General features: G+C 34.2%; 1 protein-coding gene across 1 annotated transcript in view; it reads left to right on the top strand.

Moving 5' to 3' along the window:
- Nucleotides 1–2,144: 2,144 nt before the first annotated feature.
- Nucleotides 2,145–26,352, top strand: part of LOC133196877 (uncharacterized) — a 36,613-nt gene continuing 12,405 nt past the window's right edge. Inside the window, exons 1-20 of the mRNA XM_061332726.1 lie at nucleotides 2,145–2,291; nucleotides 3,605–3,674; nucleotides 4,687–4,746; nucleotides 5,382–5,425; nucleotides 5,797–5,954; nucleotides 6,120–6,161; nucleotides 6,344–6,563; nucleotides 6,653–6,742; nucleotides 8,478–8,540; nucleotides 8,645–8,763; nucleotides 9,020–9,125; nucleotides 9,644–9,820; nucleotides 10,111–10,247; nucleotides 10,591–10,711; nucleotides 10,965–11,090; nucleotides 11,481–12,926; nucleotides 17,246–17,296; nucleotides 17,411–17,508; nucleotides 18,140–18,185; nucleotides 21,302–21,387. Of these exons, the coding sequence (XP_061188710.1) occupies nucleotides 3,629–3,674; nucleotides 4,687–4,746; nucleotides 5,382–5,425; nucleotides 5,797–5,954; nucleotides 6,120–6,161; nucleotides 6,344–6,563; nucleotides 6,653–6,742; nucleotides 8,478–8,540; nucleotides 8,645–8,763; nucleotides 9,020–9,125; nucleotides 9,644–9,820; nucleotides 10,111–10,247; nucleotides 10,591–10,711; nucleotides 10,965–11,090; nucleotides 11,481–12,926; nucleotides 17,246–17,296; nucleotides 17,411–17,508; nucleotides 18,140–18,185; nucleotides 21,302–21,387 (3,236 nt within the window). The 5' untranslated portion in view covers nucleotides 2,145–2,291; nucleotides 3,605–3,628. The remainder of the gene's footprint in view (nucleotides 2,292–3,604; nucleotides 3,675–4,686; nucleotides 4,747–5,381; nucleotides 5,426–5,796; nucleotides 5,955–6,119; nucleotides 6,162–6,343; nucleotides 6,564–6,652; nucleotides 6,743–8,477; nucleotides 8,541–8,644; nucleotides 8,764–9,019; nucleotides 9,126–9,643; nucleotides 9,821–10,110; nucleotides 10,248–10,590; nucleotides 10,712–10,964; nucleotides 11,091–11,480; nucleotides 12,927–17,245; nucleotides 17,297–17,410; nucleotides 17,509–18,139; nucleotides 18,186–21,301; nucleotides 21,388–26,352) is intronic.

Raw genomic sequence — 26,352 nt, 5'->3', positions numbered from 1 at the left:
TTGAAAGGCTGGTTCCATCCACTTTTTGTTGCAGTAAAGTCAAATCAGGGGAAAATTTGGTTATGAAGGAAGTTGGAACCCAACCCTTACCCCCAAATTAGGATTTTCGAGTTTGGACAATATTCCCCTGACTGCCCCCATCCCCTTCTTTCAAAATCGATACTACGTGCCTGTGTTGTTTTTTGTTTTTGTTTTAGAACAACAGGGATTCTCTGTTTAAAAAGTTTAAACTTTGTCACATTTTGCTGTTTGACCTTGCATTTCTTTTATTGATATTATAATAAAATCGTTATGAAGTTTTCAAATATAATTCTACTTTCTGGGTATTGTTGTAATCTAAAAAAAAATGTACCTCGCTTTCTCACTTTACTTGATTAGAATACTATTGTACGTATTATCTGCTACACCTTAAAGGAAAGTAACAAAAGAACTGCAACACCCTCTTTATATAGTCGATGTGCTACAAAAAAAAAAAATATTTTTCAATGTCTGCGACACCATCATCTGACCCCCGCCCCTCAATTAAGTCTATGTATATTAAATTTAGGCAAATATATGTCTTCATTAAGCAATCACTCTCTGTCTAATTTCCTTTCTGTATTTTACACCCCAATTTATGAATAAAAAAGATTGGGTCAACAATCCCACAGGAGTCTGCATTTTTATTGATAAGGCAATGCAATAAAAAAAAAACAAAACAAAAAAAACAGTGGCGGATCTAGTATTCTGGAAAAGGAGCCCAATCAGTGGGGGTCTGGGTTGGGAGCCCAGAAGACAAAAGTCCTAGAAGCTCTCGGGTTTTACGTAGTTTCGTCCCCTGATCCCTTGTACTCCGTTATCGGGGACCCCCAAAACGAAGTGCAAGAGATCTTGGGACAAGACTAGGGTTTTACGGAACAGTTTTATTTTTGGGGGGCTTAGCTGTACTTTATGTATAATTAATGCAATATCCCACAACAAAAAATTGTTATCAATCTTATATATGTATATATTTGGTCACAAGGGGGAGGGGTTCTTAATTCTCCAGTGCTTCCAGCGCCGGATCCAGGAATTTCATAAGGGGGCCGGGGCGCAGTAGAAGGCAGGGGGGTCTGGGGGCTGCATTGAAGCCCCCAGCGGGTACAGGGTAAAGCCTTGGTGGGGGTCCGGGGGCGAAGCCCTCGGAAACTGACGAATTCTAACAAATAAAAGGTGTTTTTCCCTTGATTTTAGGATAATACAAACAAAATGTCAAAAGAAAAAAATTCAAACGGGGGGGGGGGGGGCAAGCCCGGCGCGGCGGCGCTGGATCCGCCTTTGGCTTCGTGAGCACGCTTGCGAAGCTCACAGTTTTGTTTTGTTTTTTAATTACTTTAATTTAATGTGGCATTTCCTTTTAAGGTCAAGATCTAGTAAATGACTTTAGACTAACTGTTTGGTGCTAGATCCATTATGACGTCATAATCAATTTCTTCTTTCTTTTTCCCGTACTTTTTAAAATATCTTTAATATAATTATGTAGAAAATAAATTATTTTCATGGAATTCAATTTGAAATCATGTGAAAAGTAATCCCGATACCTATTTTCAATTTAATATTATTTTAAAGAAGAGGCCAAGAACATACAAATTACCGTTTTCAGAGAGACTGTAGGCAATCTGGATACATTTCCTTTGTCTGATATGGAAAAAAAAAAACTCCTGTATTCATGACTGGTTTTCTGAATTCTTTTTATTGAAAATGACAGTTTAAAATATGATTTTTCGTCTTGTTTACCTACAAATTATGTCCCGAAACACCTTATTTGACCAAGCTAAAGTTATAAAGCATCACTAAAGGAATTTATTTTTAATAAATTTGAGAAATCTGTAGGCACCTTTCATTTACTAGATCTTGACCTTAAATGCTTGCTTTTTGTTAAAAGGTGGTATGGGATTAACCACATTTCTTTTTAGGCATTTTATGTTAAAATGCTTAGAAGTTTAATCAGAGACATTTATATGTCTCTGGTTTAATGTTTAAAACAATGTGGTCCTATGGTACATGTATGTGAATGTATCATTATCGTCTTAGATATGGTTGTAAACAGCGTATTTGAAATCGAGCGCGTCCAAGATACTTCCAAATCTCGCGATATTTCGTTGACCCAATTTATAAGTATTTCGGCCATGATAAAGCGCGAAAGATGTAGCCTATGTGGATGTTGAAATGTCATCGATTGGATTTGATTTAAAGCCTTATACTTTCAATTAAATTTATAGTAAAATACCTGAAGCATCAAAGTTTCCGACAATCTTCATTCATTCCAGTCGGTAAGTGAAAGAATAAGTGTTTTTTTCTACCATGTGAATATTTGTTTACCTCGCTCTCGCCATTTTACATGGCGCTAAAGATTTGTCGATGCATTTACGTAGATATGAAACATATTATGACGCAAAAACAATAGAAGAGCAAACATGTTAAATAAGTACAGTCTATGACTAAAAGTCATTAAATTTTTTTGTTGATTGATTTTGACAGCTGTGTGTCAAATATATATAAATGTATAGAAGTAGCCCGAGTTTCCTCGTCGGGTTCATCCCGAGCTCAGTGATGAAAGAGCCGTTTGAATTTGATTAATGACTGACATTATTCAAAGCTTGTAAAATTATATTCTTAAACCAAACAAATCAAATATATTTCAACCACATATGAATAATCAACTTTGCAGTGTTAATCACAGATTGGACTAGATAGAACGTTCTATCGTTAAAATGATATTGTCCTACGGACCCGGTTTAACGATAGAATTCGTTCCGTGTATTCGCAATGTAGCAAAATAAACACGGGCGATAACTCGAACTCTGTGCATTTTCTATGAACAATCCAGAGAGTTCCGAATGTCAACATGGCGTTAAATTTGAAGCGAGGAAAAAACGTTGAGAAAATGAGTTGAATTTTCGTATATATATGGATTATTTTTTAGGTTATAAGGCATATACAATCTCAAAAAGGTTTGTTATGATTAATTTGGTAGTTATTTGCAGTGCAACTCCTTTCGTATTCTTCAAAATCATTTCGGAGTGGATCCACTCCGATTTGCTACATTGCAAGTATATGGGACGTATTCTAACTGTGGTGAGGGCTTGTCCCGAGACACAGTTAGATTATTCTAACTAAGATTGGACAAGCCCCCGACTTGATAAAATCCGTTGATTTATTAACAACTGTGACAAAGTCAGTCCGTGCGAAAAATTTTTTGGGTCACATAGGAATTTGGTCCTGTATTCTCAACGAATACACACGACCAAACCAAATTTTGTCAGACCGAAAAAAAAATAATGCAAGTAAGTGAAACACCTGAAAATGCAAAACCAAGGAAATCTTATATATTATACTTGACGGTCCATGTGGTTTTAATCGTACTCATTTATGTAATTGGATTTGTGCGACATTTTTTCTTGAAGCAAGCCTTTTTGGCTACATTTGGGCATAACCAGGGTTAGTTTTAGACAGATCACCAGTATCCAACATAAACTATCAATAGCAAGTGATGCGAAGTGCCGTTCGCAATGCGAGCTCTTATGACAATGCCTGGGCATGCATATATATATATATATTTATTATTTGTTTTATTTTCCTTCAGGTTTTTACCTTTTATCTGTTCATTATGCCACCGAACAAGAGTAAAAGACCATGCAGGGAGGAAGGAGAGGGTATGTAGTTCATGGGAGATTACAACACTACAAGAGTAAACCATACATTGTCAGCCTTAACAGTAAAGAAAATGGAATATAGATTGTGGCCATTGATAGCTACAGATATCTATTGTCAAAAGATTACAGTAAAACATGCTTATAGCAAAGTGCCTAGGAAGAGCAGTATTGGTTTCTTATAAACTTAATTTGTTGTATCCATGAAGTTCATAATATATTTCAAAACAACAGGGAATGAAAATTGCTTAGCTGTCATCGTGAATTTCTTCTAACTATGTTTATGTAATATATATTTTCATGTTATGCTAGTGAAATAAAACCTTAATAATAATTTTTTTTTCAGTGATATTTTTTCACTAGCCGGAGAAATAGAAATTCGATTTGGATGATACTTAACCATACAGGATGAGATAAAGCACTTTTCCACTCATCATAAATGAATCAAAATTGATTTTTGAAATTAAATAAATTGGTGCAATCATACACCTATCTGGGGTGACAACTAAAATGCTTGCTTAGTTAACTGTTTGTCTGAAATGCTAAGTGCTGATGCTGAAACAGAGCTCTTCGTTTTGGAGGAGCCAGAATTATCCAGAAGCCTGAAACTAAGAAAGCATCCGAGCTCTCTATCATTTTTCATTAGTAGATGACATAAGTAGATATGATATACTTTACTCATTCTTGACAGTTAACAGATCATACCACTTTAAATCTGTTGTAAGGATTAAAAAAAAAAAACCAGTACAATGTGGATTTTTTTAATTTACATAACCCATTTATAAATCACTGAGACTTGGCTTGATAAAATCCATTGAAAATGTGTTTGATAGTATCTTTAATCTAAAGTGCAAATTATAGTAGTTTCTGCAGTGAATAAATAACATTCATTATTTGAAGAAAAGAAATATTTTTGTGGGACAATAAAAAATCATAGGGCTGAGTATTATTTTCCCAGGGAAGGAGTGATCATGAAAATTTATTTTTCTCACCCAGACTCTGATTAATTTTGTAGAAATGGAAAAGAAAAACAAGAGGCCAAGACTAGAGCAAGAAGAAGAAGACATGGACATTGGTAAATATTTCCAAGGGAAAACTTTGGTTAAATTATACTAGTGAAATTGAATTTAGAGACGGAAAGTTAGCTTTAAGGTCTAAGGACTTGTATTGCAAAATAGGGTGTATAAACAATAAATTGTGGCACAATACATATTGCAGAGCTTTATATGTGAAATGTCAGAAGGCTTCCTATGATATTGACAATGTTTTGTTTTTTTGTTTTTGTTTTTTTAACACAGGACTTTATATACTTTCACACAACAAGCACTTTTCTAAGAAAATTTCACACATAATATTTTATGTTGTCCAATCCTGACTTGCATGTGTTTGATATAAAATGTAAGCAACCTAACCAAGATGGATTCCTGTGCAGTTAATTTTATTCTAGTTTATGCAGATTACAGTATATAAATGCATTATGTATCCTCATGCTTACAGCATCACAGTATTGTTTACAGATTTTCTACATTAAAATACCTATAATGCAGAAAAGAAAAAAAAATATACTGTAGTATATCGATTGCAAATTTAAGATCCACGCTGGAAGAATGGATTATCTCCCTTTGGTTTAAACTTGCCTCAATACAATATGAACAAAAAATCTGACAGCTGCTTAAATGTAATCAGTAAAGTCTCTAATGATTTTTTCAGGTGGATTAAGAAGTCCAGCATCATCCCACAACAAGCCAGCTGAGGTAAGGAATTTAATAGCTAATCCAAACAAGTATAGGTCACACTTTGTCAGTATACTGTATGACACTGCATCAGCAGAAGTTAAACATTGTTCACTGAATTCTTTGTTCATGTACAAATTAATTTTTTTATGTTTAGTGCACTATTTATTTTTTTGCATTGTAAATTCTGTTTTATTTTTGTGCAGTTATTTAGCAACCCTAAAATCACTAACTCTTCGGACTTTGTGAATATTGTATTCCGTTGATAACTTAATCATCGTACTGACCTCAAAAACAGCAATAATTGTATGATATTCATATTATATGAATTTTTTTTTTCCAAATCATGACCCAGTTGAATTCTTATATTGAAACATTAACATCTTTGACAGTTATTCCGTAAAGATCTGATTAGTGCTATGAAGATGGCTGACACAGAACAACTGGATGTGGAGGACTACTTCCTAATCGCTGATCCGTGGAGACAGGACTGGGAGAAAGGTGTCCAGGTCCCGGTCAACGAAGACACCGTAAAGGAGGCCTGTATCAAGTAAGACTTGGGAAGGGAAGGAAAATAATAAAAGTTTATTTAGATTTGTTTACATCCCATGTAGAGAAAATTGATTAAGAAATAATATTCTTCATTTTTTATGGAGGTTGCATTTTTCTTCACATTTATTTTGAATAGATGATTAAACAGGTATATCTGTTGTAGAGAAGTGAAGGACAATGATAGGACAGGTGGAGATTTCAAAATGTTAGTATTTTACAATCATTGTTACTTTTACTAATATGTTATTGACTAGTTCTCTTGACTTGCATAAAATTTGCTGCTATATTGTAAATATTGCAATGAAAATAAACCCTTATTAAAGTATCCATGTCAAGTTTATTCCATTTGTTATTAATGAATTTATCTCTAATTTATTTGAAAATTAGACCAAGGAAATACCTTCATGGTATGAAAGATGAAACATTCCAGCAGGGAATTCATGAACTGACAGGCATGCAGCAGTTAGCAGACCAGGTGATTCGTTATGATTTGGATGATCTAGATGTTTGCTGGTTAAATCTGGCAAATGAAGTGAGAGAAGAAACTTCAGAAATATTGATTGATGAATGGGTGATGGAACAAGTCATTGAAGCTCTGGAAACTCAGGTAATGAATGAATGAATGCAATGAATATGTAGAGATATCGTGTCACCATATATCACAGATGTATTTCATAGAATGAATTTGTCATTTAGTGCCATGAAGTGATGCAGATAAAAATGAAGACAGAGGAAGGACTGGGGATTGAGTATGATGAGGACATTGTTTGTGCTGTGTGTGCTTCAGTAAGTATAGAGATGCAGTATGGAGAGCAAAGGGAACAACTGAATTTCAGTTATTAAAAAATCAGATTAAAAGAAGCATACATGTATTTTTAGCATATTGACATTGTAACTTTTTAGCTCACCTGAGCCATAGGCTCAAGTGAGCTTTTCTGATCAAAATTTGTCCGTCGTCGTCGTTGGCGTAAACTTTTCACAATTTCAACTTCTTCTCCAGAACTACTGGGCCAATTTCAACCAAACTTGGCACAGAGTATCCTTGGGTGAAGGGGATTCAAGTTTGTTCAAATGAAGGGCTACACCCTCTTTCAAGGGGAGATAATTAGGAATTAGTGAAAAAATAATGGCATCATTTAAAACTCTTCTTCTCAAGAACCATTGGGCCAGGAAAGATGAAACTTATGTGGAAACATCCTCAGGTAGTGTAGATTCAAGTTTGTTCAAATCATGACCCCCGGGGGTAGGGTGGGGCCACAATGGGGGATCCAAGTTTTACATAGAAATATATAGGAAAATATCTTTAAAAATCTTCTTCTTTAGAACAGGAAAGCCAAGATTGGTCATATTTATATGGAAGCATCCTCAGGTAGTGTAGATTCAAGTTTGTTCAAATCATGACCCCAGGGGGTAGGGTGGGGCCACAATGGGGGATCCAAGTTTTACATAGAAATATATAGGAAAATATCTTTAAAAATCTTCTTCTTAAGAACAGCAAAGCCATGATTGGTCATATTTTTATGGAAGCATCCTCAGGTAGTGAAGATTCAAATTTGTTCAAATCATGACCCCCGGGGGTAGGATGGGGCCACAATGGGGGATCCAAGTTTTACATAGAAATATATAGGAAAATATCTCTAAAATCTTCTTCTTAAAAACAGTAAAGCCATGATTGGTCATAATTATATGGAAGCATCCTCAGGTAGTGAAGATTCAAATTTGTTCAAATCATAACCCCCAGGGGTAGGATGGGGCCACAGTGAGGGATCCAAGTTTTACATAGAAATATATAGGAAAATATCTCTAAAATCTTCTTCTTAAAAACAGTAAAGCCATGATTGGTCATATTTATTTGGAAGCATCCTCAGGTAGTGAAGATTCAAATTTGTTCAAATCATAACCCCCGGGGTAGGGTGGGGCCACAATGGGGGATCCAAGTTTTACATAGAAATATATAGGAAAATATCGTTAAAAATCTTCTTCTTAAGAACAGTAAAGCCATGATTGGTCATATTTATATGGAAGCATCCTCAGATAGTGAAGATTCAAGTTTGTTCAAATCATTACCCCGGGGATAGGTTGGGGCCACAATGGGTGATCAAAGTTTACAGAGGAATATATAAGAAAAAGTCTTTTTCTCAAGAACAGAAAAGCCATGATTAGTCAAATTGATATGGAGGCATCTTTGGGTAGTGTAGAATGAAATTTGTTCAAATGAGGGCCCCCGGGGGTAGGGTGGGGCCACAATGGGGGATCAAATTTTTACAAATGAATATATGGGAAAAAAATCTGCTGCTCAAGAACAACAAAGCCATTTGTTATATTGATATGAAAGCATCATCAGGTAGTTTAAAATTCAACATCCCCCCTTCCCTGTAAACTATTCAATACTGTACTGATTTTTGCTTTTTTTCCTAGCCAATGTGCTCAGGTGAGCGATGTGGCCCATGGGCCTCTTGTTATAAATTTGATTTGTCATTTTTTTTACCACTTTCTAATTTTTGCCCATTTTGATACACAGCCAGAAAGTGAGGAATGTAATGAGATGGTCTTTTGTGATGGATGTGACATTTGTGTACATCAGGTGAGAGATTTTATAGAACCAGCTTTAATCTTATTTCTTATTTCGGTACACAAGATCTTTAATAAGTTTGGAGTATTGAATTACTTTTAACAAACATTTTCCAGGCTTGTTATGGTATCCAGAAGATTCCTGAAGGAAGCTGGTTGTGTAGAACGTGTGCCCTGGGCATCAAACCTACCTGTATTCTGTGTCCAAAGACAGGTGGTGCCATGAAAAGTACACGGTAAGGCTTTAGGCCCCATATTCAAATCATATTATACTACTTGTCTTTGTATCAGAGATGATTTCTGTATAACCATTTCATAACATGTCAAAGAAAAATCCAAGAAAAATAAAATTACAGAAGATCAAAATAAAGTGTATAACAGAACAAGTGATATGTCCTATGTAGATGTCATTTAAAGAAATTTTTAAAGTGGTTTAAAAGTTTTGAATTTTAATCATGTTTTCTCGTATAATTTGAATCATTGATTTTGTAGGAGTGGTACAAAGTGGGCACATGTAAATTGTGCCTTGTGGATCCCAGAAGTCAGTATAGGGTGTGTAGAGAAGATGGAACCTGTCACCAAAATATCTCAGATTCCTGTAAGTTGTCAGTATATAACCTGTATCTAGTAGGGACAATGTCATCTTCACCTTCAATTTCCAAAGCTTCATGTATACCAGTAACATAGATATTGTTAAAAGCATCATATCTACCTACATGTTGAGTTGACATTGATTAAATTATGATCAAATTAGACCTACTATGGTTACATAAGTTTTAGTAAAACAACTCGTTTTCATAGTTGAGCCAGATCATCAAATCATGTGATCAATGAACTACAAATGTTACTAATAATGAAATAGGACTAGCTAAAAATAGCTATGAATTTATGCATATCAAGATTGTGTTTTTTGCCAAAAGCACAATAATTGATCCCCAAGAACATTGATAAAACCACAGTATGCAAGATACAGGTTCTTGGAAATGCAGAAACTACATGTACAGCATGTGTTGTGAGTTTTTGACTCAAAGTGAACTGAGTTCATGTATACAATAATAATAACTTTTACTGTGACTTACAGTATAATACAACTCATAATTTGGATTTTCTTTACAGGCCAGTCGTTGGTCGTTGATTTGTTGTTTGTGTAAGGAGAGGTGTGGCGCCTGTATCCAGTGCTCAGTCAAGTCCTGTAAGACAGCGTTCCATGTCAGCTGTGCCTTCCAGAGCAATCTAGAGATGAAAACAATCCTTACAGATGAAATAGCTGATGATGGTGGAGTAAAGCTTAAGGTATACTAGGCTTATTCTAGAGAATGCAGTTTATTTCTCTGCCTTTTCTTTGTTTTTGTTTTCAAAGAATAATTTTGTTTTTCACAATCAGGTGCAATGATACTCATGTTTACACCTGAAAACATCTTTTCATTCTTTTCATTTCATTCTTATTTTACATGAAATTAATAACCAGAAACTTTTTTCAATTGTTTTATTCAAATTTGAAAGTTTTTAGTTCCATGTTATCCTTTTTGGTAGAAAATTGTTTTTGTAAGTGGAACATAAAACATGCATTAATTTTATAACAGGCCTATTGTCCAAGACATAGCAAGAAGGGAGAGCGAAGAAATTCAGAGTCAGACTCAGAATCTCCAAGGAAGAGCATAGGAGGGTCCCCTAGGAAAGAGCTGTCAGACGAAGAAATAGCCAAAATGAGGGCAGAAAAGTAATTGTGTTTTTGTTAAAGTTGTAATAATCGCTATTAAGTACTGCTGCATCTGAATTTAAAAATTTCAATTCTGTGAAATCTTCAGTGTTTTGATGTAAATAATCCAGCTATTATAAGTATTCTAATTCATTTTATGGTAGGAGAAAGTAGTATACTTAGATTTAAGAATAAAATGCAGAAACATATACAGTTGAAGTTTGATATCCTAAATATATATGTCTTAAATACCACAGACAATCAGAGGGAGTTAGAAGTCCTACCCACTTTGTGTAATTTAAACTCAGTATCTTGGATTCTTGTACAAGGTAACATACACTGATTATTTATATTGGTTTTACAGAATGCAGCAGCTAAATGAAGATTTCTACACCTTTGTGAATGTGGAAGAAATTGCAAAGCAATTTAACCTTGATGAGAGTGCTGTGGAAATGATTTATGTTTACTGGAAGCTAAAGAGAAAGGTCAGTTTGAAAATACAGATTTGTATAAAAAGTAACTCAACATTTGCTTCGTTTTGGATCATCCTTGCATTGTAGAATTTACTTTCTTGTCACAAAAGTTTATGGTTAAGACAACTGAAAAAATTATTGATGGGGAAATCCCTAGATGGATCATAAGCTACATGTATTGAATTTGACCGACATGTATTGGATGTGTCCAATACATGTTTATTTTTGAAGGATTTTAAACCCCTTCCTGTTTATTTTTTTCCAGGCTCAGTTTGATGTTCCTCTGTTGACACCAAAGAAGGAAGAAGAGGACCTTCTGGAGAAACAACAGGAGGATTCTCTGGTGGCCAGGATGAAGATGTTTGTCCAACTCAGACAGGATCTAGAGAGGGTAAACTGGTTCTCCATACTTTACATTATTGCGTATATGTACTTGCATTGTGTATGAGGTGGTACTCTGCACTTCACCTCAGTCAGGATATGCACTTACAGTGTTTAAAGGGAATATGCTGTGTAGTGTGTAAATATTCCTAAAATTCTGTATTTCTAGTTGCTTGAATTGATTTTAGACAGCAAATACTTAAAAATAGAGTGCTGCAGGAAGATAATGACATTTCTTAAGGATGCTGAACTATTCGTATGCTATTTTTAGCTATTTTATGACAAGATTCTCTGCTTTTCTATTGAGAAAGTGATAGAAAATAGCATAAAGGAAATTTAATGCTTAAGTTTTTTTTTTGATCTCAAAATATAATTTCTGTTGCTAAATTTCCTTTTCTAGGTCCGGAATCTCTGCTACATGGTGAGCAAAAGAGAAAAGATGAAGAAACAATTCTACAAGGACCGTGAAGCAGTATTCATGGCCATGAACAAAATATTAACAAATACCAAGTTACATTTGGGTCAGAGAGAAGTGAACAAAATTGTGGACATGTACCATTTTGATAGTATCTATGATACTAAGGTCTTAGAAACTGTGAGGATCCCTCCTGAAGTTGGTGAGGATGAGGAGGAGGCAATGGAAGAGGAGGAGATGAAAACTAAAGTGGAGGATCTCCTCTTGATGCCTGCTGAAACAAAGAAGGAAGAACCTGAGGATCAGAAGCAGACAAAATCAAAAAAACCAAACACCAAATTACCAGATAAATCTGAAAGGTCTCGGATTAGGCAGAAGAAGACACTACGCAAGAGAAGTCGGAAAGAGAGCGAAGTATTCAAGGAGATGTCTGATGATGGGGACACAGAAATGACTGATGTTGATTCTCTGTGCAGTGAACCAAGACTGACTGCAGAGTCGAGGTCTCTACGGTCTCAGAAGTCTCCGGGTGGCTCACTGTGTGAAGTGGAAATGGCAGTGAATCAGCACAACAAGAGAATCTCACCAGAGAAGACAAAGCAGAAGGAATATGTGGAGGATCTGAAACCACAAGTAGAAGTCAGGCAAAGGGCAAGAAGGGAATCTTTCACAAAGGCAGAAAGGGAATTACGAAAAGTTACCAGAATGGAGTCGAGTGATGAATTGAGTGTCCCAGAGTTAGTGACAAGTTCAAAGTCAAATATGGTGTCAGACAAAGTGAAAGAGGAAGTTAATGCATACTTACGAAACTCAAAACTTGTTATATCGGACAAAATAAAGAACAGAGTTCATAGGGGCTTGGAAAGGCACAGGACACAAATTGCAAACATTGCAAGTGGCTATGTTCAGACATCTTTGGACACATTGTTCAAAAATAGACTAGGAACAAAATCTCCCATCACCAAGTGTCCCAGTACAAGATCACCAACTCCAAAATCACCTGTCTCACGTGTTCTCAATGAGATCTCACCTTCTCGAACAAGACATGGGTCAAGCAATAGCATTTGTCGATCTCAACCAAGCTCTCCCAAAGAGACAAAAAGCATTTCTGAGGGCATCTCAAATTCAATGGAAAAAAATCTCAATGGCAGTCTGCCAAGGGAAACACGCAGTGTACGCAGACGTATCGACAACGTGTTTGATGTATTTCACATGGACTTTGGTCGGAAGAGTAGCAGAGAAAATTCTCCAGAGAGTTCAGTGCGTAGTATTAGACAGCTTAGATCACTGTCTCCAGCCTCTGTAAACAGTGAGCTGGTGGATGTGGAAAACATTTACGAATCTGATAATACTCTGAAGCGAATTACCAGAAGTCAGGGCCTGGACTCTGCGGAGAATTCTAGAGACTCGTTTACAAGTTCACGCAGTGGTGTATCATAATCGTTGAAGGGCATTAATCAGTGTTAAAAAGTTGTGATGACCTGGGTTATTGATTGTTTTTGTTAGGGATATCGAATTAGGTATATTTTAATTCTTGGATCTTGATAAGTTGTTCTTGGATAAACTGTTCAGTGTTAATTTTATTGGCAATAAAAATCATGTTGATAGGGGTGGGATGCTGATAAAAAGAGATTATATGGCTGATGCTATTACAAGTGGGATAAATAGTGATTGAATACATTATTTGCTATTTATTGATAAGGATATTTTACCAAAAGTTTTATTGGATGGATTTATATATGAAATTTTATCTTTACATGAAGACCAAGTTTTATTGTGTGCTTAAGTCAAATAAGAAAGATTTCTGTATTCTGTAGTTTTGCTTGGCTGTTGTACACAGGACTTCATTGGATTTCTCTACAAAAGAGTTCCGTATTTGCATAAGGAACAAGGGCTGCATTCTAGATCATAGCAGTTAGCCTAGCTGCTGGCTGAGATATATAGGTCTATTGAATACACTTTATGAATTAACGCTTATTATCCAATGTACAATAAGAAGCTGCTAGCCCAGCATATCATTGAAGATCATAATTCAACATAGAGATATGTAGCCATTTTGATCTTGAATGTAGCCCTGTAGCCAACTTACATGTTTCATTTATGTAATAGAAAATCGTATGAAATATTCATGTTGTTCCAGTGCAGGTGTAAAAAAGAAAAATGAAATCTGTACACATGCACACACACAATTTTCCTAAATAAACTGTGGACAAGGCCTGACAAAACACATTTCAAAACCTTTTTACAGATTCTTTCCTGTATTTCATGAAAGTAGGAATAGCCAAATTTGTCATAATATAAACTGTGATTAGAGTATCCAATAAGATCTGTGATGAAATCTTACTGTAAATTAAGCACACTTTGTGCCTGAAAAGTTTTAAAATATACAGTTTACAATGTATAAACAAAATTAAATGTATTTTTATCCTGGAAATGTGAGAAATAAAATGTGCCAACTGTGTAAGCTTATGTCCTGAGTGTGTGGATTTTATTCAGAATTAACAGGATCAATGGAATCTAGCTTATTTCTTGTTGCAAATGTTTTATGATATAGTGACAAAGGGAACCAGCTGATGAAAAAGAATGGATAGAATTGTACTGAGTTTTGATCCAGTCAATTTTAACATGAACAGACTGTTCTGTTAACTAATAAGTTGATTCACTAGAATTCCTCTGTGAGAAAGGTTTTAAAAAAATCATGGATTCGAAATATCTTTACAAATATAAAATATTTTCAGTGTTACCACAACTTGGATTGAATGTTGGAATATTCTGTCTAATGGTCTATACTTTCCTTTGAAAAATCAATGCATCTATTAACCATGACAAAATTTACCTCAGTCTTTTATTCAGCAAAGAAATACATGTACATGTAGGATTATATACATGTATATAGGATCCAGTGTGACGTTTCTAACATAAAATGCGTGTATAATTACTTTTTGGAACACCTTTTGTAAATCATTTTCAGAAGTAAAGTCCTTTAAAACAGTGCTCGTATTCCAGTACCTAACAATAACGCGATGAAATTTTTAGGGTGTTATTGGTCGGAATCTTCAGTTACAATTTGATTGGGAATTTTGAACATGGAGAAAATAATTTTAAACATCAAGTAAATATATTTAAACGTGTATTAAGAGATAAGTACTAGAAAATTTTCAGTCTCGCTCTGAATTGCTCTATTATACACGATACTAACAATGAAGGAAAAGTGGCAACATTAAATGTGGTTGAGTCGCCCGCGTGGCGCAGTGGTTAGAGTGTTCGCTCTAGAGTCGCGGAGTAAGGAGTTGATCCTTACGTGGCGGGTTCGAATCCCACTGGGAGGTGGAGACCGGTCCATCGGATGAGACCATATAAACCGAGGTCCCGTGTCGCAGTAGGTGCTGGCACGAAAAAGATCCCTCACTGCTCAATGACCCTGAGTGCCGAGTAAAGGTAAAAAATTTGCAGCTCTCCACCGGCAAGTGGTGGCGTTGGCACTAGTTAATGTTAATTACTATATTCATGTACATGTATAGTTTAAAACATCAAAGTATAGAAGGCCTCTACTAGTATTAAATAAATCTATGTGTTGCTACTAAAAAATATGTAGTGGAGTTATTTCCCTTGTTCCACTCAAGGAATCGATATTTTTCTTTTTATTCATTCATAGTAGTTGACAACGTTCATAAGCAGGATTGATATTTGTTATTAGTGAGAATAGCACGTCAGTCAAAAAACTATTTCTCCTGCTGTCTTTATCAACTTTGTTCTCATTATTTGTATGCATTCCATGTTTAATTCCTTCTTTTTTCTTATTAGAATGAAACATGGGACAAAAGTTAAGTAAAATACAGAGTTCAAGAAACAAAATTCTCTGTTTTCATTATTTTTCTCGTTTAATTAGTGTGTGCATCTAATTTACTGAAAACGGAGACATCGATAGCAGATCAGGCCAGTAGCAACGGTTTTAAAAGTGAGGAGCCAATCTCCAACAACAAAAATGTATATAATTAAACTGTGCAAACTCGAAAATCCTATTTGTTTGGGGGATCTTTCTCTTAGTACTTTTCGGTACATTTTTTTCAAATCCTGGAATTTGCCAGTGTTCAACCTTAAAGTAATAAAAAGTGGGGGGGGGGGGGGGGGGCAACCAGCATATAAATGGAATTTTACTATAGCAAAATATACTCGGAAAAAAAGCGGGGGGGGGGGCGCTCCTCTCCCCCCCCCCCTCTCCCGGGTTCTACGGGCCTACAGATATGTCTCTGCTAAAAGAAAACAATCTCCTGTTATATATTTCTGAAAAATACTGACATACTCCTGCAATATTTTTTTCGTGCGCCTTTTTCTCTTTTCATGCATTTCTTTTTATAAACTAAAGAGTGTAGTTACTTTGATCGCAATTCAAATTCAGAAAGGAAGTGAAGTAACACATGCGGCGATCTTTTTCATCAGAACTCGCCCAGAAATTTTTTTTACATGATCTCAGTATCTGAATTACTCGCACCCAGCTCTTCCACTGAGGACAATGTCATGTTGTAAATTTTGAATTTACCGGGTGGTAGTAAATACAAAATTTACAACATGACAACGAATTTAGTATTTACTGCCATCCGGTAAATTCAGAATTTACAACATGACAGCGATCACATGAATGAGGCTTGCCAAATGGTTACTTCAATTCAATTCAGTTTATTCTCATATTGTCAGATCAACATAGATGTCAAAAATGTACGTAAAGCAAGAGTGTGCAATTGATATTAACCCGGAGAAGTAACTTTTGCATTAATTATACATATGTATCAATGAATTTAGTAAGCTTTACGAGTAGCCGAACAATCATAACTGCACATGAAATGTTTACAGGCGTCACAAAATGAACATTATTTATATATTTTGGACATAGGGACTCAGTTTCAGGATGGTGTGTTTTGAATATTGTGTGTGTGTTTTTATATCGCTCTAAATATATTGATTAAAATAAAAACAGAAAATCACTGAAATTAGCATGCTATATGTATATGTACATAAAAAAGCTTTTTTCTATTTACACAGAAATTTTAATAAGATACTTTTAAAAACTGCTAATTTCAGTGATTTTTGATTTTTGATTTTATCAATATATTTAGTATGTTTAGAGCGACATTAAAATACACACACACACACCATCCTGAAACCGATTCCCTTTGATTTTGAGGGATGCTGCATGGCCACGGTTTTGGATTTCGCTAGCCAAGTGTTTCTGATCCACTAAACTCCTTGCGAGGAAGGTACTTGGGTAGCGAAGATGGGTTTTGGAGACTAATATAAAGGAATATTTTTTATGTATTTATAAAATTCTCTCGACAAAGGTCAATTTGATAATCGTTCTTATTTAATTCAAATCATAATTGTTTAGAGATGTTAGTGACTCAAAATGCTTGCAATGACATTTTTTCAACTCGAAATTAACAAAACTCACCAAAGTAGCCCATAGTAGATTTACACACGATAGATGTAGAATTTAACGTCATTATGTAATTTTGGTATTTCTGATATTAAACCAGTTTGTGACGTCTGCAATAAATTTTGAAGAACACTTTCTTGAAAGTGAATTTATTTGCCTGAAATTAATATATTATGTAGAGTATTTAAAAGTGATATTTTGAACGCAAGAGGAGATCAATATTGCGCAACTGAACGCAGCTTGCGAAAGTTCCACAAGATAGACAACTCTTACCAAATTTAGAAGACAACAGAGTATGGCTGACACACAACATAGTTAGGAGTTACGGACGGATTTTATCCTGGAAAAAATGCAACCACCGCCCCGAAAGGTACAGTTTTCTTTTATTAGATTATTATGTTAACAATTCGTTTCATTTGATTTCTTCATTTTAAAATTAAAGTCGGGTTTTGAAAGCAAAAAACACGATTGTTTTGTTTTCAAGGTAAAATACACAACTGCACTCAAAAACATCCACTCGGAGCAGGTGAGCAAACTACAAAGTAAAGTACAGCAGGATTGCGATCTTCTGGATGACATCAGGTACAGAGTGCTTCATACGATCGGGGGATCAACAGATTAGAACTAGACATTATTTATTTATAAGATAAACGTGTTATATCGGTTCATAAATTGATCTGAAATGGAGGTCAAAGGTTGTTGAAATGGGGGTGTATCCCAGCTGTTTTATCTTGACACCATTTGAAAAGAAGGGCATTGGTCTATACCAAAAATATGCTGATGATAAAAAAGTAACAGATAACAAATACCTTTGTGATTACACAACATAATAAGTGAGAATTTTATCGTGGCATGAAATCCTTGGGATATATTGCTCAATAGAGCAACATTTATGTTTACTTTTAGCTTTATGATATGGTGTAAATTTTATGTACATTTTGAATCATCAATCTGACACATAACTCTTCCATGAAAATAAAACATTAAAATGTTATGTGTATAAAAGCAGATCTGATAACATAATACAAATTATAAAGAGTAAATATCTGTGAAACCAACCAACACCAAAAAAAATGTGTTATAAAAATTGTTAAATATAACAGGTGTTATAAATCCTATAGCATGCAAGTCAGTGACATTTATTTACCTGAGTAATGATAGGTATGTAGAGTTCTTGCTGAATTTTTCATCAGAAATTTTTTTTCTTTCGTAGAAACTTCAGCAGACAGAGGTCTATCATAGAAAAGGAATATGGACAGGTAATTCAATGTTGACACCTTTTTTTGTGTAAATAATAAAAACTCCATTAACATTCTAACAGAGGTCCAGGTGAAACATTTCAATGTGATTTATAGTACATATGTACTAAAAAAGGACCCTATATAATGTTGTATTAAAACTATTGGGTTAAAGTATTTAAAATTACTAGAGGTACTGTGTTATGATACAGATAGGACTTTATTTACATCTTTCAATGTCACAGATTACCCGGTCCTGACCTTGTGTAGAACTCTTGATTGACTGTCATTCAAAGTCTTACCTTGTAGGTCAAGGAAGTCCTTCTTCCAATAATATGGATTATTTTTCATATATTTGTTGCCTTTGAGCCAAAATACACTCAAAGCCTGGGCTTTTAAGTCATTCTGTGACCTGGAATGTTTATATATTCTAAAAAGTATGATTTTATGTGGTTTAATATATGTAAAATTCTAGCATGCAGATCTTGCTGTAAGTGCATATAAAACAAATTTAATGTATTTCATGCAATAAGGTTCTGTTGTCAATTGAAATTGAAAAAATATGTTATTCCACACTAAAGGGGAAAATAACATTTCAATGATTTAGTCAAACAATTGTATAGTTATTAGTTACTTTGTAGGAAAAAAGTATTGAGAATTTAAAATAAAATGAAAATGGTCATTGGATAGAATGCTAGAGCCACAATCAGAAGTTCCTCTGGAATTAAGCTCATTAATTGATTCTTTCAATTGATTTTCTGGTAGGATTAATTTAGATGGTTTGTTCATCTCGTTTATGTATTTTCAGTGTGAGGTAGGCCTCGGAAGGCCAATCAAAGAATTTAATCAGATTGATTCGGAATATGAAATCCCAGCAGATATTTCCTAGGAGATTGTAGGTCGTGCTGTTAAAAAAGAAATTTAATTAAAGATTGTAGTCAAGAGATGTGATAAATTAAATTAGGCAATTATTTTTCTTTACTCAGATTCAGTCTGTTAACAATTTCAACATTTAACTTCAAGCCATTGGGGAAAAAAACCCTCATTCAGTGGATTGGATCCGAACACTTATTTGTCATGAGCAACAATTTCTGGATTTGCCAATTCATTTCTGTTATCATTGGTAAAAAATATTTCCTGAAGAGATATAGGAAAAAACATTACTTCGGGGCTAGCTCTTTTCTGATCCAAGAAAATGATGTTTTATTTGATGGTAGAAATTTATCCATATATTGATATTGGAGGACTTCTAGCTCTGCAGTTAACATATTATGGTCAGACACGTTTCCCTGTGTTAGTCCATGTGGCTCAGTTTCTACTAAAATTCAGCTTGACATGCAATAATGTAATCAGATAATTCCGTTAGTCTGAGATAGGAGTTACGATATGGACCATATTGACTTTTTTCTAGATATACGTGATGGTGATGTACTACTGTACTATCCTCTTTTATCTATTTATAATGACCTTCCATCACTGTCAAGGTCACTTAAGGTTCTGGGAGATATTTTACAAAAGAACTTAAGATTAAGACCAAAAACTATTAATAGCTGATTGTTAAAGCTTGCAAAATAAAATATTCTGTCAAAAAGTTGCTTGCATAATAAATATCTTTCAAAATTCTTTAAAAAGAAAGAGATTTATACATATAACCATCTTCAAATTAATGTATTACTAAAGAAGAAAGTTATTTTCCAAATTACGTTTTGGTCTTAGTCATAAGCCATTTTGTGAAATGAACCCCTGATTCTGTGATTCTGTGTAACGCTGATGTGTGAATTCTCAAGTGGTTAGTTTATGAAACTTTAAAAGAAGTAGAAAATCATTTATGTAAATTGTATTTTTAAGTACTCTTAGGTTTGAAATAAGTCTGACAAAGAACTGGTATGCACTTATAATACTCTTTTCAAATCTTTTAATTTGTTCATCTTTTTTTTAGGGGGAAAGGGGAGGGGGATTTTCTGTATTTGTATTTATTTTGAATTAAATCATTTTATGTATTAAAATGGATCCTCTCTGTAATCGGCTGATTGTAAAGATGAATTTTTGTTACCAGTTATCACAAAGTAGATTACACTCCAAGAACTTCTGTTATTTCCTTTATTCAACTAAAAGTGGAAAAAAAAACCCAAAATGATTTCCCACGGATTTTTCCATGCATGTGTTTTAGTGATAATGCAGAATTATGGAGTACTTAGCTTAATCAAGAATCCAAGAATCAAGAATTTGATTTTGCATATCCCATAACCCTTTACATTTTGAAAGTGGGTTAATGGTGGAAAAAACATTGAAGGAGGAAATGGGTACTTTTGTATGTCCAATAAATTCTTTTCATTAATTAATTACATCTTCAAGAATGGCAGAGACATTTCGGTATCTATAGAAAAAAATAAATGTCTTTCCATACACAATAAAGACATAACGTCTTCTTTTTTCTTATTGTGAAGCCTGGAATGACAATATGTCCTTTATTGATGTCCACTCATGTCAAAATTGACTTGGTTAGATGTAAGGGATCAATAGTGAGGAGTTTACTATTGTGATGGGTCCGCAGTGTTTGATGATAGGGGATGGGGGGCTTGGCACAATTTCCTGCCGTAATTGGCAACCAGAGGAGGGGGAAAATCAATACATGAAATGGATCACTTCAGAATACACTGTTAAGTGATTTTTCAATTCCTGGGAGGGATATGATGTGGACCAATAGTGGATCCTTAAATAGGACCCCATCTCAAAATATGGGCCAGTGTTTGGACCATTGATTGCTAATGAATTAAAATTGTTCCTTGACTTCTTTGTTCATTGTCTCTAAGATCTTCTTACATGTCCAATTTGCAGATTCAATGAGGGTCTTTTATTGTGACTCCACTTTTCCATTCTTTAACAGTTTTTGGTTACCAGATGAAAAGTAGTTGATAGAAAAATATTACTGAATAGGATGGTAAATCTTTTAGCCATTGCAGAATTTAAATAAATTGAATAGCTAGCATCTTAAATTGTGCAATTCTTGATGTACAAGATTTGCAGATAACTATGAAAAAGATACAATTCTTTATATAAAGCAGTGTAATTTAGATCATTGCAAAATATTAATTATTTCACTATTAATTAAAATTAAAGGATGCAATCTCTTGTAGGCTCTGTTGAAATTGACCACAGGTTTATTAAAAAGAGAATTCCAAGCTACGCCAGATCTTCAGAACGAGGATGGAGTAGAGGCCAAGTAAGTAGTGCTTGTGTACTAAAATTCTTTAAATGTAATATTGAACCCCCCCCCCCCCCCCCCCCCCCCCCGAAAAAAAGTGAACCTCATTTATACCTTATCCAGTGATAGTCAAGTACACACTGCAAATGTATAAGTATGTTCTGAATATGCATTGTCATCTCCATTTGAAATATGTATACATATAAAATGTCCTGTGGTTATAAGGTATTTCATAATGAAAAGATGTGTATGTAAGATAAATTCTTCGAAAAAGTCCTTCACCTGGAGGATAACTCGCCCTTCACGCATCACTGGATCAATACCTGTACCAGGTGAGACAGTGAGAATCGACTCTCAAGTTTACATATATATATAACTATTTATCATATTGTCAATATCCAACTACCCTAGATGTATAGTGAAACTTTCTTGGGGAGTCAGCTAGTTAAACAAAGCTTTTACGAGTCTAGGATGTTCTATGTTCACACATTGATTTATTAAATATTTATAGGAGACGCTCAAGCTGCAATTCCTTGATTAATCTTTCTCATGTCATGCCTTATAATAGAACTATCACTGGGGAGTTTGGGGAAAAGATAAATTTTACATAATACATGTACTTAAGACTTTAAAAAAATCTATTTCCTGGCATGCACTAATTTTTTTCATAGCAACATTTGCTGAAAATCTGTTATATATATATTTATAGTTATTATCAAGCATGTTTAGAATAAAGTTGTCATTTGCTGCTAAATTGAAGACAGTGAAACTGCACAAATTGACCATGTTGACTATAATGCACATTTCTTTTGAGACTGTTTTTTCAAGCTCTGTGTTAGTTGAAAGACCTTTTTTCCAGAAAAAAAAAACAACACAAAATTTCTGGTATTAGTTTTATTTTAGATAAAAAAAATTACCAACTTTAAATTTTTAGAGCATGTTACAAGAAACAAAATATTTTCTTGATTAATTTTTGTTTTAATCAATTAAGGAAGATGTTTTGCATTTGTCAATTGATTTTCATAGTTAACATGTCACACACATCATTTGATCATGTTGATCTCTTTCCCTTAAACACACACAAATGCTCAGAAATCAAACTGTAATTTCTTTGAACATTACAGTAAAGTCCCAGTGCCATCTTCTTTATTAGCTGTAATGCACTTTAGAATTCAGAATTTAAGTGCTGGACTTTGAGAAGCTTGCATTCTGAATCATATTCCTAGGACAGAGCCACTTTGTCTGATCTGCCATCTTTATGAGCTGTGTTTTCTTGGTCATGTGAATGTGTGTGCCAGGGAAATACTTATGTTAATTGCTATGATATACTCCATTTTCATCAGAAATTGATGTTATCTATAAAATTTGATATAATTCAGTAATGTTGATGATTGCTTCTTGTCTGTTGTAAATAATCCACATGTCTATGGCTGTATTTGGAGAAGTATACCATTGCGTTATGTGATTTAGAAATAATTTTTTATTTTAGGCAGAATTTATCAACATTAATTAAAGAAGTATATATATCATCTATTTTAAAAATACCAGGAGACATTTAATAGTGACTTAATTTTATTTTTGTCTATCTAATTTTTATAAGGTCACCTTAGACACTTTTGTGACCTAATTGCTATCTGTTTTCCTCGGTTGTCATCTATTCATGTGTTGTCTTTAAACGTTTCAAATTTTAGACTTCTTCTCCAGAAGTGCCTTTTTAGCTCACCTGAACTGAAGGCTCAAGTGAGGTCGTGGTTGCCGTTGTCACTGTAAACTTTTCACATTTTCATCTTCTTCTCAAGAACCACTGGGCCAATTTTAACCAAACTTGCCACAAAGTATCCTTGGGTAAAGAGGATTCAATTTTTTTTTCAAATGAAGGTCCACATCTTCTTCCAAGGGAGATAATTTCAAATTTGTGAAAAATTAATGACATCATTTAAAAATCTTCTTCAGAATCTCAAGACCTACTGTGCTTGAAAATATGAAACTTATGTGAAAGCATCCTCAGGTAGTGTAGATTCAGTTTTCCAATCATGACTCCCAGGCGATCAGAGTTTTACATAGGAATACATAGGAAAAATCTTTAAAAACTTCATCTAAAGAACAGTCCGTCATGGTAGCTCAGATGGTAGAGCGTTTACTCCGGGAACAGAAGGTCATGTGTTCAAATCATGGCTGGGACTGACCTAAGTCTATAAAAAAATGTAGTAACTGTTCCTTAGCTGAGAGTTCGGCAACTTTGATGTGAAAGTTGTGGGTCCTTCGGATGAGACCTTAAAAACCGAGGCCCTGTGTTATGGTAGGCGTTGGCATGATAAAGAACCCTCACTGCCAAATGCTGTGAGTGTCAAGTAAATTAAGGTCTACATTTGAAGCCCTTCACTGGTATATGGTGACATCTCTATATGAGTGAAAAATTCTCGAACAGGACGTAAAACAACAAACAATCAATCTCAAGAACAACAAAGCCATGATTGGCAATATTTATATGGAAGCATCCTCAGGTAGCATAGATTCAAATTTGTTCAAATCATGACCCCCAAGGGTAGGATGGTGCCACAATGGATGATCAGTTTTACATAGAAATACACAGGAAAAATCTTTAAAATTCTTCTCAAGAATAGCAAAGCCATGATTGGTCATAATAATATAAAAGCATTCTCAGGTAATTAGATTCAGATTTGTTCAAATCTTAAGCCCCAGGAGTATTAGGAGCCATAAAGAGGGATCATAGTTATACAAAGGAATATAAAAGGATATATCAATAAAAAATTTCTTCCTAAGAACAGCAAAGCCTCCGGGGGAGGGGGTATGGGTATGATTTATATTTAAACTTATATTTATATTTAAACTTTTCAATACTGAACTGATTTGTGTTTTTTCCTAGACAAAGTAATCAGGTGAGCGTTATGGCCCATGGTCCTCTTGTTTGTATTAGAACATGTCAACATTGTTTAATATTCAAAATTCACACAGTGTTGACAATTGAAAATGTGCTCTGATTTAGGCATTTGTTGACATATGAAATGCAGTCATTTCTTTTAGGTCTAGATTGAATTAATCCAACTTGATATGACTTAATTATTCGTCAGAATTAGAATATAGGATTTTGAACATTTTTGAAATATTGATTCCTCAAGGGAGATCAAAGGAAAATTTGAGACAGTTTTGTTTTTAGCCTTGATTGATGTAGTTGTTCAATGTAATATATTGTCAAATAATTTGATAGAACTTGTACAGCCTGTACTTGGCCTGTTTGTCTTCACTTTTATCCCTCTGTCTATGGGATTACTAGAACTATTGATTGTCCACAAACCCCCGAATGAACACCATATTAAGTTAAAGCAGATATATAGATTCATTTATCAATATTATTTAAAGCCCTAACTCTCCATTCTAATGACTTCTTTTCCATTTTATGACCATATGTAAACAAATCAAACCTAACTTCAATTTCCCATTAAGTAGCAAGTGTGCTTGGTGAATTTTAAGTACATTGGATCAGATTGCTTACTAAACAAGGTGCCAACAATTGGAGTTTAAGTCACATTTGAAACTGAGATTTATTCTCATGTTAATTTTCTGTACTCTGAGTTAGGGATGCCATTATAGACATAATGAAGGTCCCTGTTATGGTAGTAATGTTGGAACGTTGCTCTAGCTGATTTGAGGAGAGATTTGATGCTTGGCTGGGCACCCTTGGCTTCTCCTTAAAGAAACAGCCAACTGACCCAGACAAACTGGGGGTCAAGCCTGTAAATAACAGCTATAGTAAAAAAAAATAGATAAAAGAAAAAAATATAAATCATACAGATGAAAATATTACTCATTTTACAATTATTATATAATTATAATGTGTATATAATAATATATTATGTTCAGTGCCATTGTCATGGGTGTTTTCTAGCGGTTTGACTTTTATAATGTCCTTAAGTAGATTTTAGGAAAAAAAATGATCAGCTAACTTCATCATTAATATGAAAATATGCATCATGCCCCTCTCCCTTCCCTTCCCTTTCAAATAAAAAAAAGTCTTGCAAAACAAAAAAAAAAAAAAAGATCTTAAGCATCAAAAGATAATTATGTAGAAATGATGAAACTGACAATGCGTTATATTTATCACATGGGATGTACCTTTTGTAAATATTTCACAATAATTAATGCAAAACATCAAACTGCATTAACAGCTAACAATGATAAATGTCTCTTAGATGACAATAAGGAACTTCCTCTTGATTAAGTTAGGTATTTTCAAATCAAGTTAAGATTTCCTGGTGCCATGGTTATTTTTGTTTTATGAAATGTGAATGGATATGATGGCCTAAAAATTGCCACATAAATGACTGTTATGAAAAATTAAGTATCAATTGGAAAATAAGTAGATTGTAGTGCTTAGTTTGCTACGTGATTAATTTTGTGTATTCATTAGTATCAACTTTAAATACCAGTAAATAATGATTAATTTTCCTCAAGTTGTAGTAAAATTTGAGTATCTCATCCTCCCCAGGACTAAAAGTCAGTTGTCTGAGAATTGAAGATATTAAAGTTGAGACAAGAACCAATAATATGTTCAGTGCTATAGATTTGCTTCGATATACCTTGGTATTTGACTTAGCAGTGTTTGGGATAGCAAAGCTGAACTGTTAGAATCTGACGAACAACTTTACCTCTATTCTTGTTTGAATCAAGAAAATTTGACTAACCAGTCTTAAATCCAAATGATATGATAGTTATGCTACTAGCATAGAAAACATCCCCAGAAATACCATCTATCAACTACAGTTTTTCATGACTTGAAACAGAAAATCAGAGAGCATGTTGAATTAAAACTTGTCTCTATATTTTATTGGTCCGAAATACTTCATCTTTTCTACAATTTCTGCAAATGCACACTGTATTGCTGTACATAGTAACATCATTGTCAGTGGTCAGATATGAATTGTCCATGATTGGTGACCTTGTTTCTCATAAACAACAGTACAA

This window comes from Saccostrea echinata, unplaced genomic scaffold (assembly GCF_033153115.1).
Source record: "Saccostrea echinata isolate AGI-Se365-2 ecotype Australia unplaced genomic scaffold, CSIRO_AGI_Sech_v1 ptg000030l, whole genome shotgun sequence".
NCBI classification, from domain to species: domain Eukaryota; kingdom Metazoa; phylum Mollusca; class Bivalvia; order Ostreida; family Ostreidae; genus Saccostrea; species Saccostrea echinata.
This window is presented reverse-complemented; position numbering and strand designations above follow the sequence as displayed.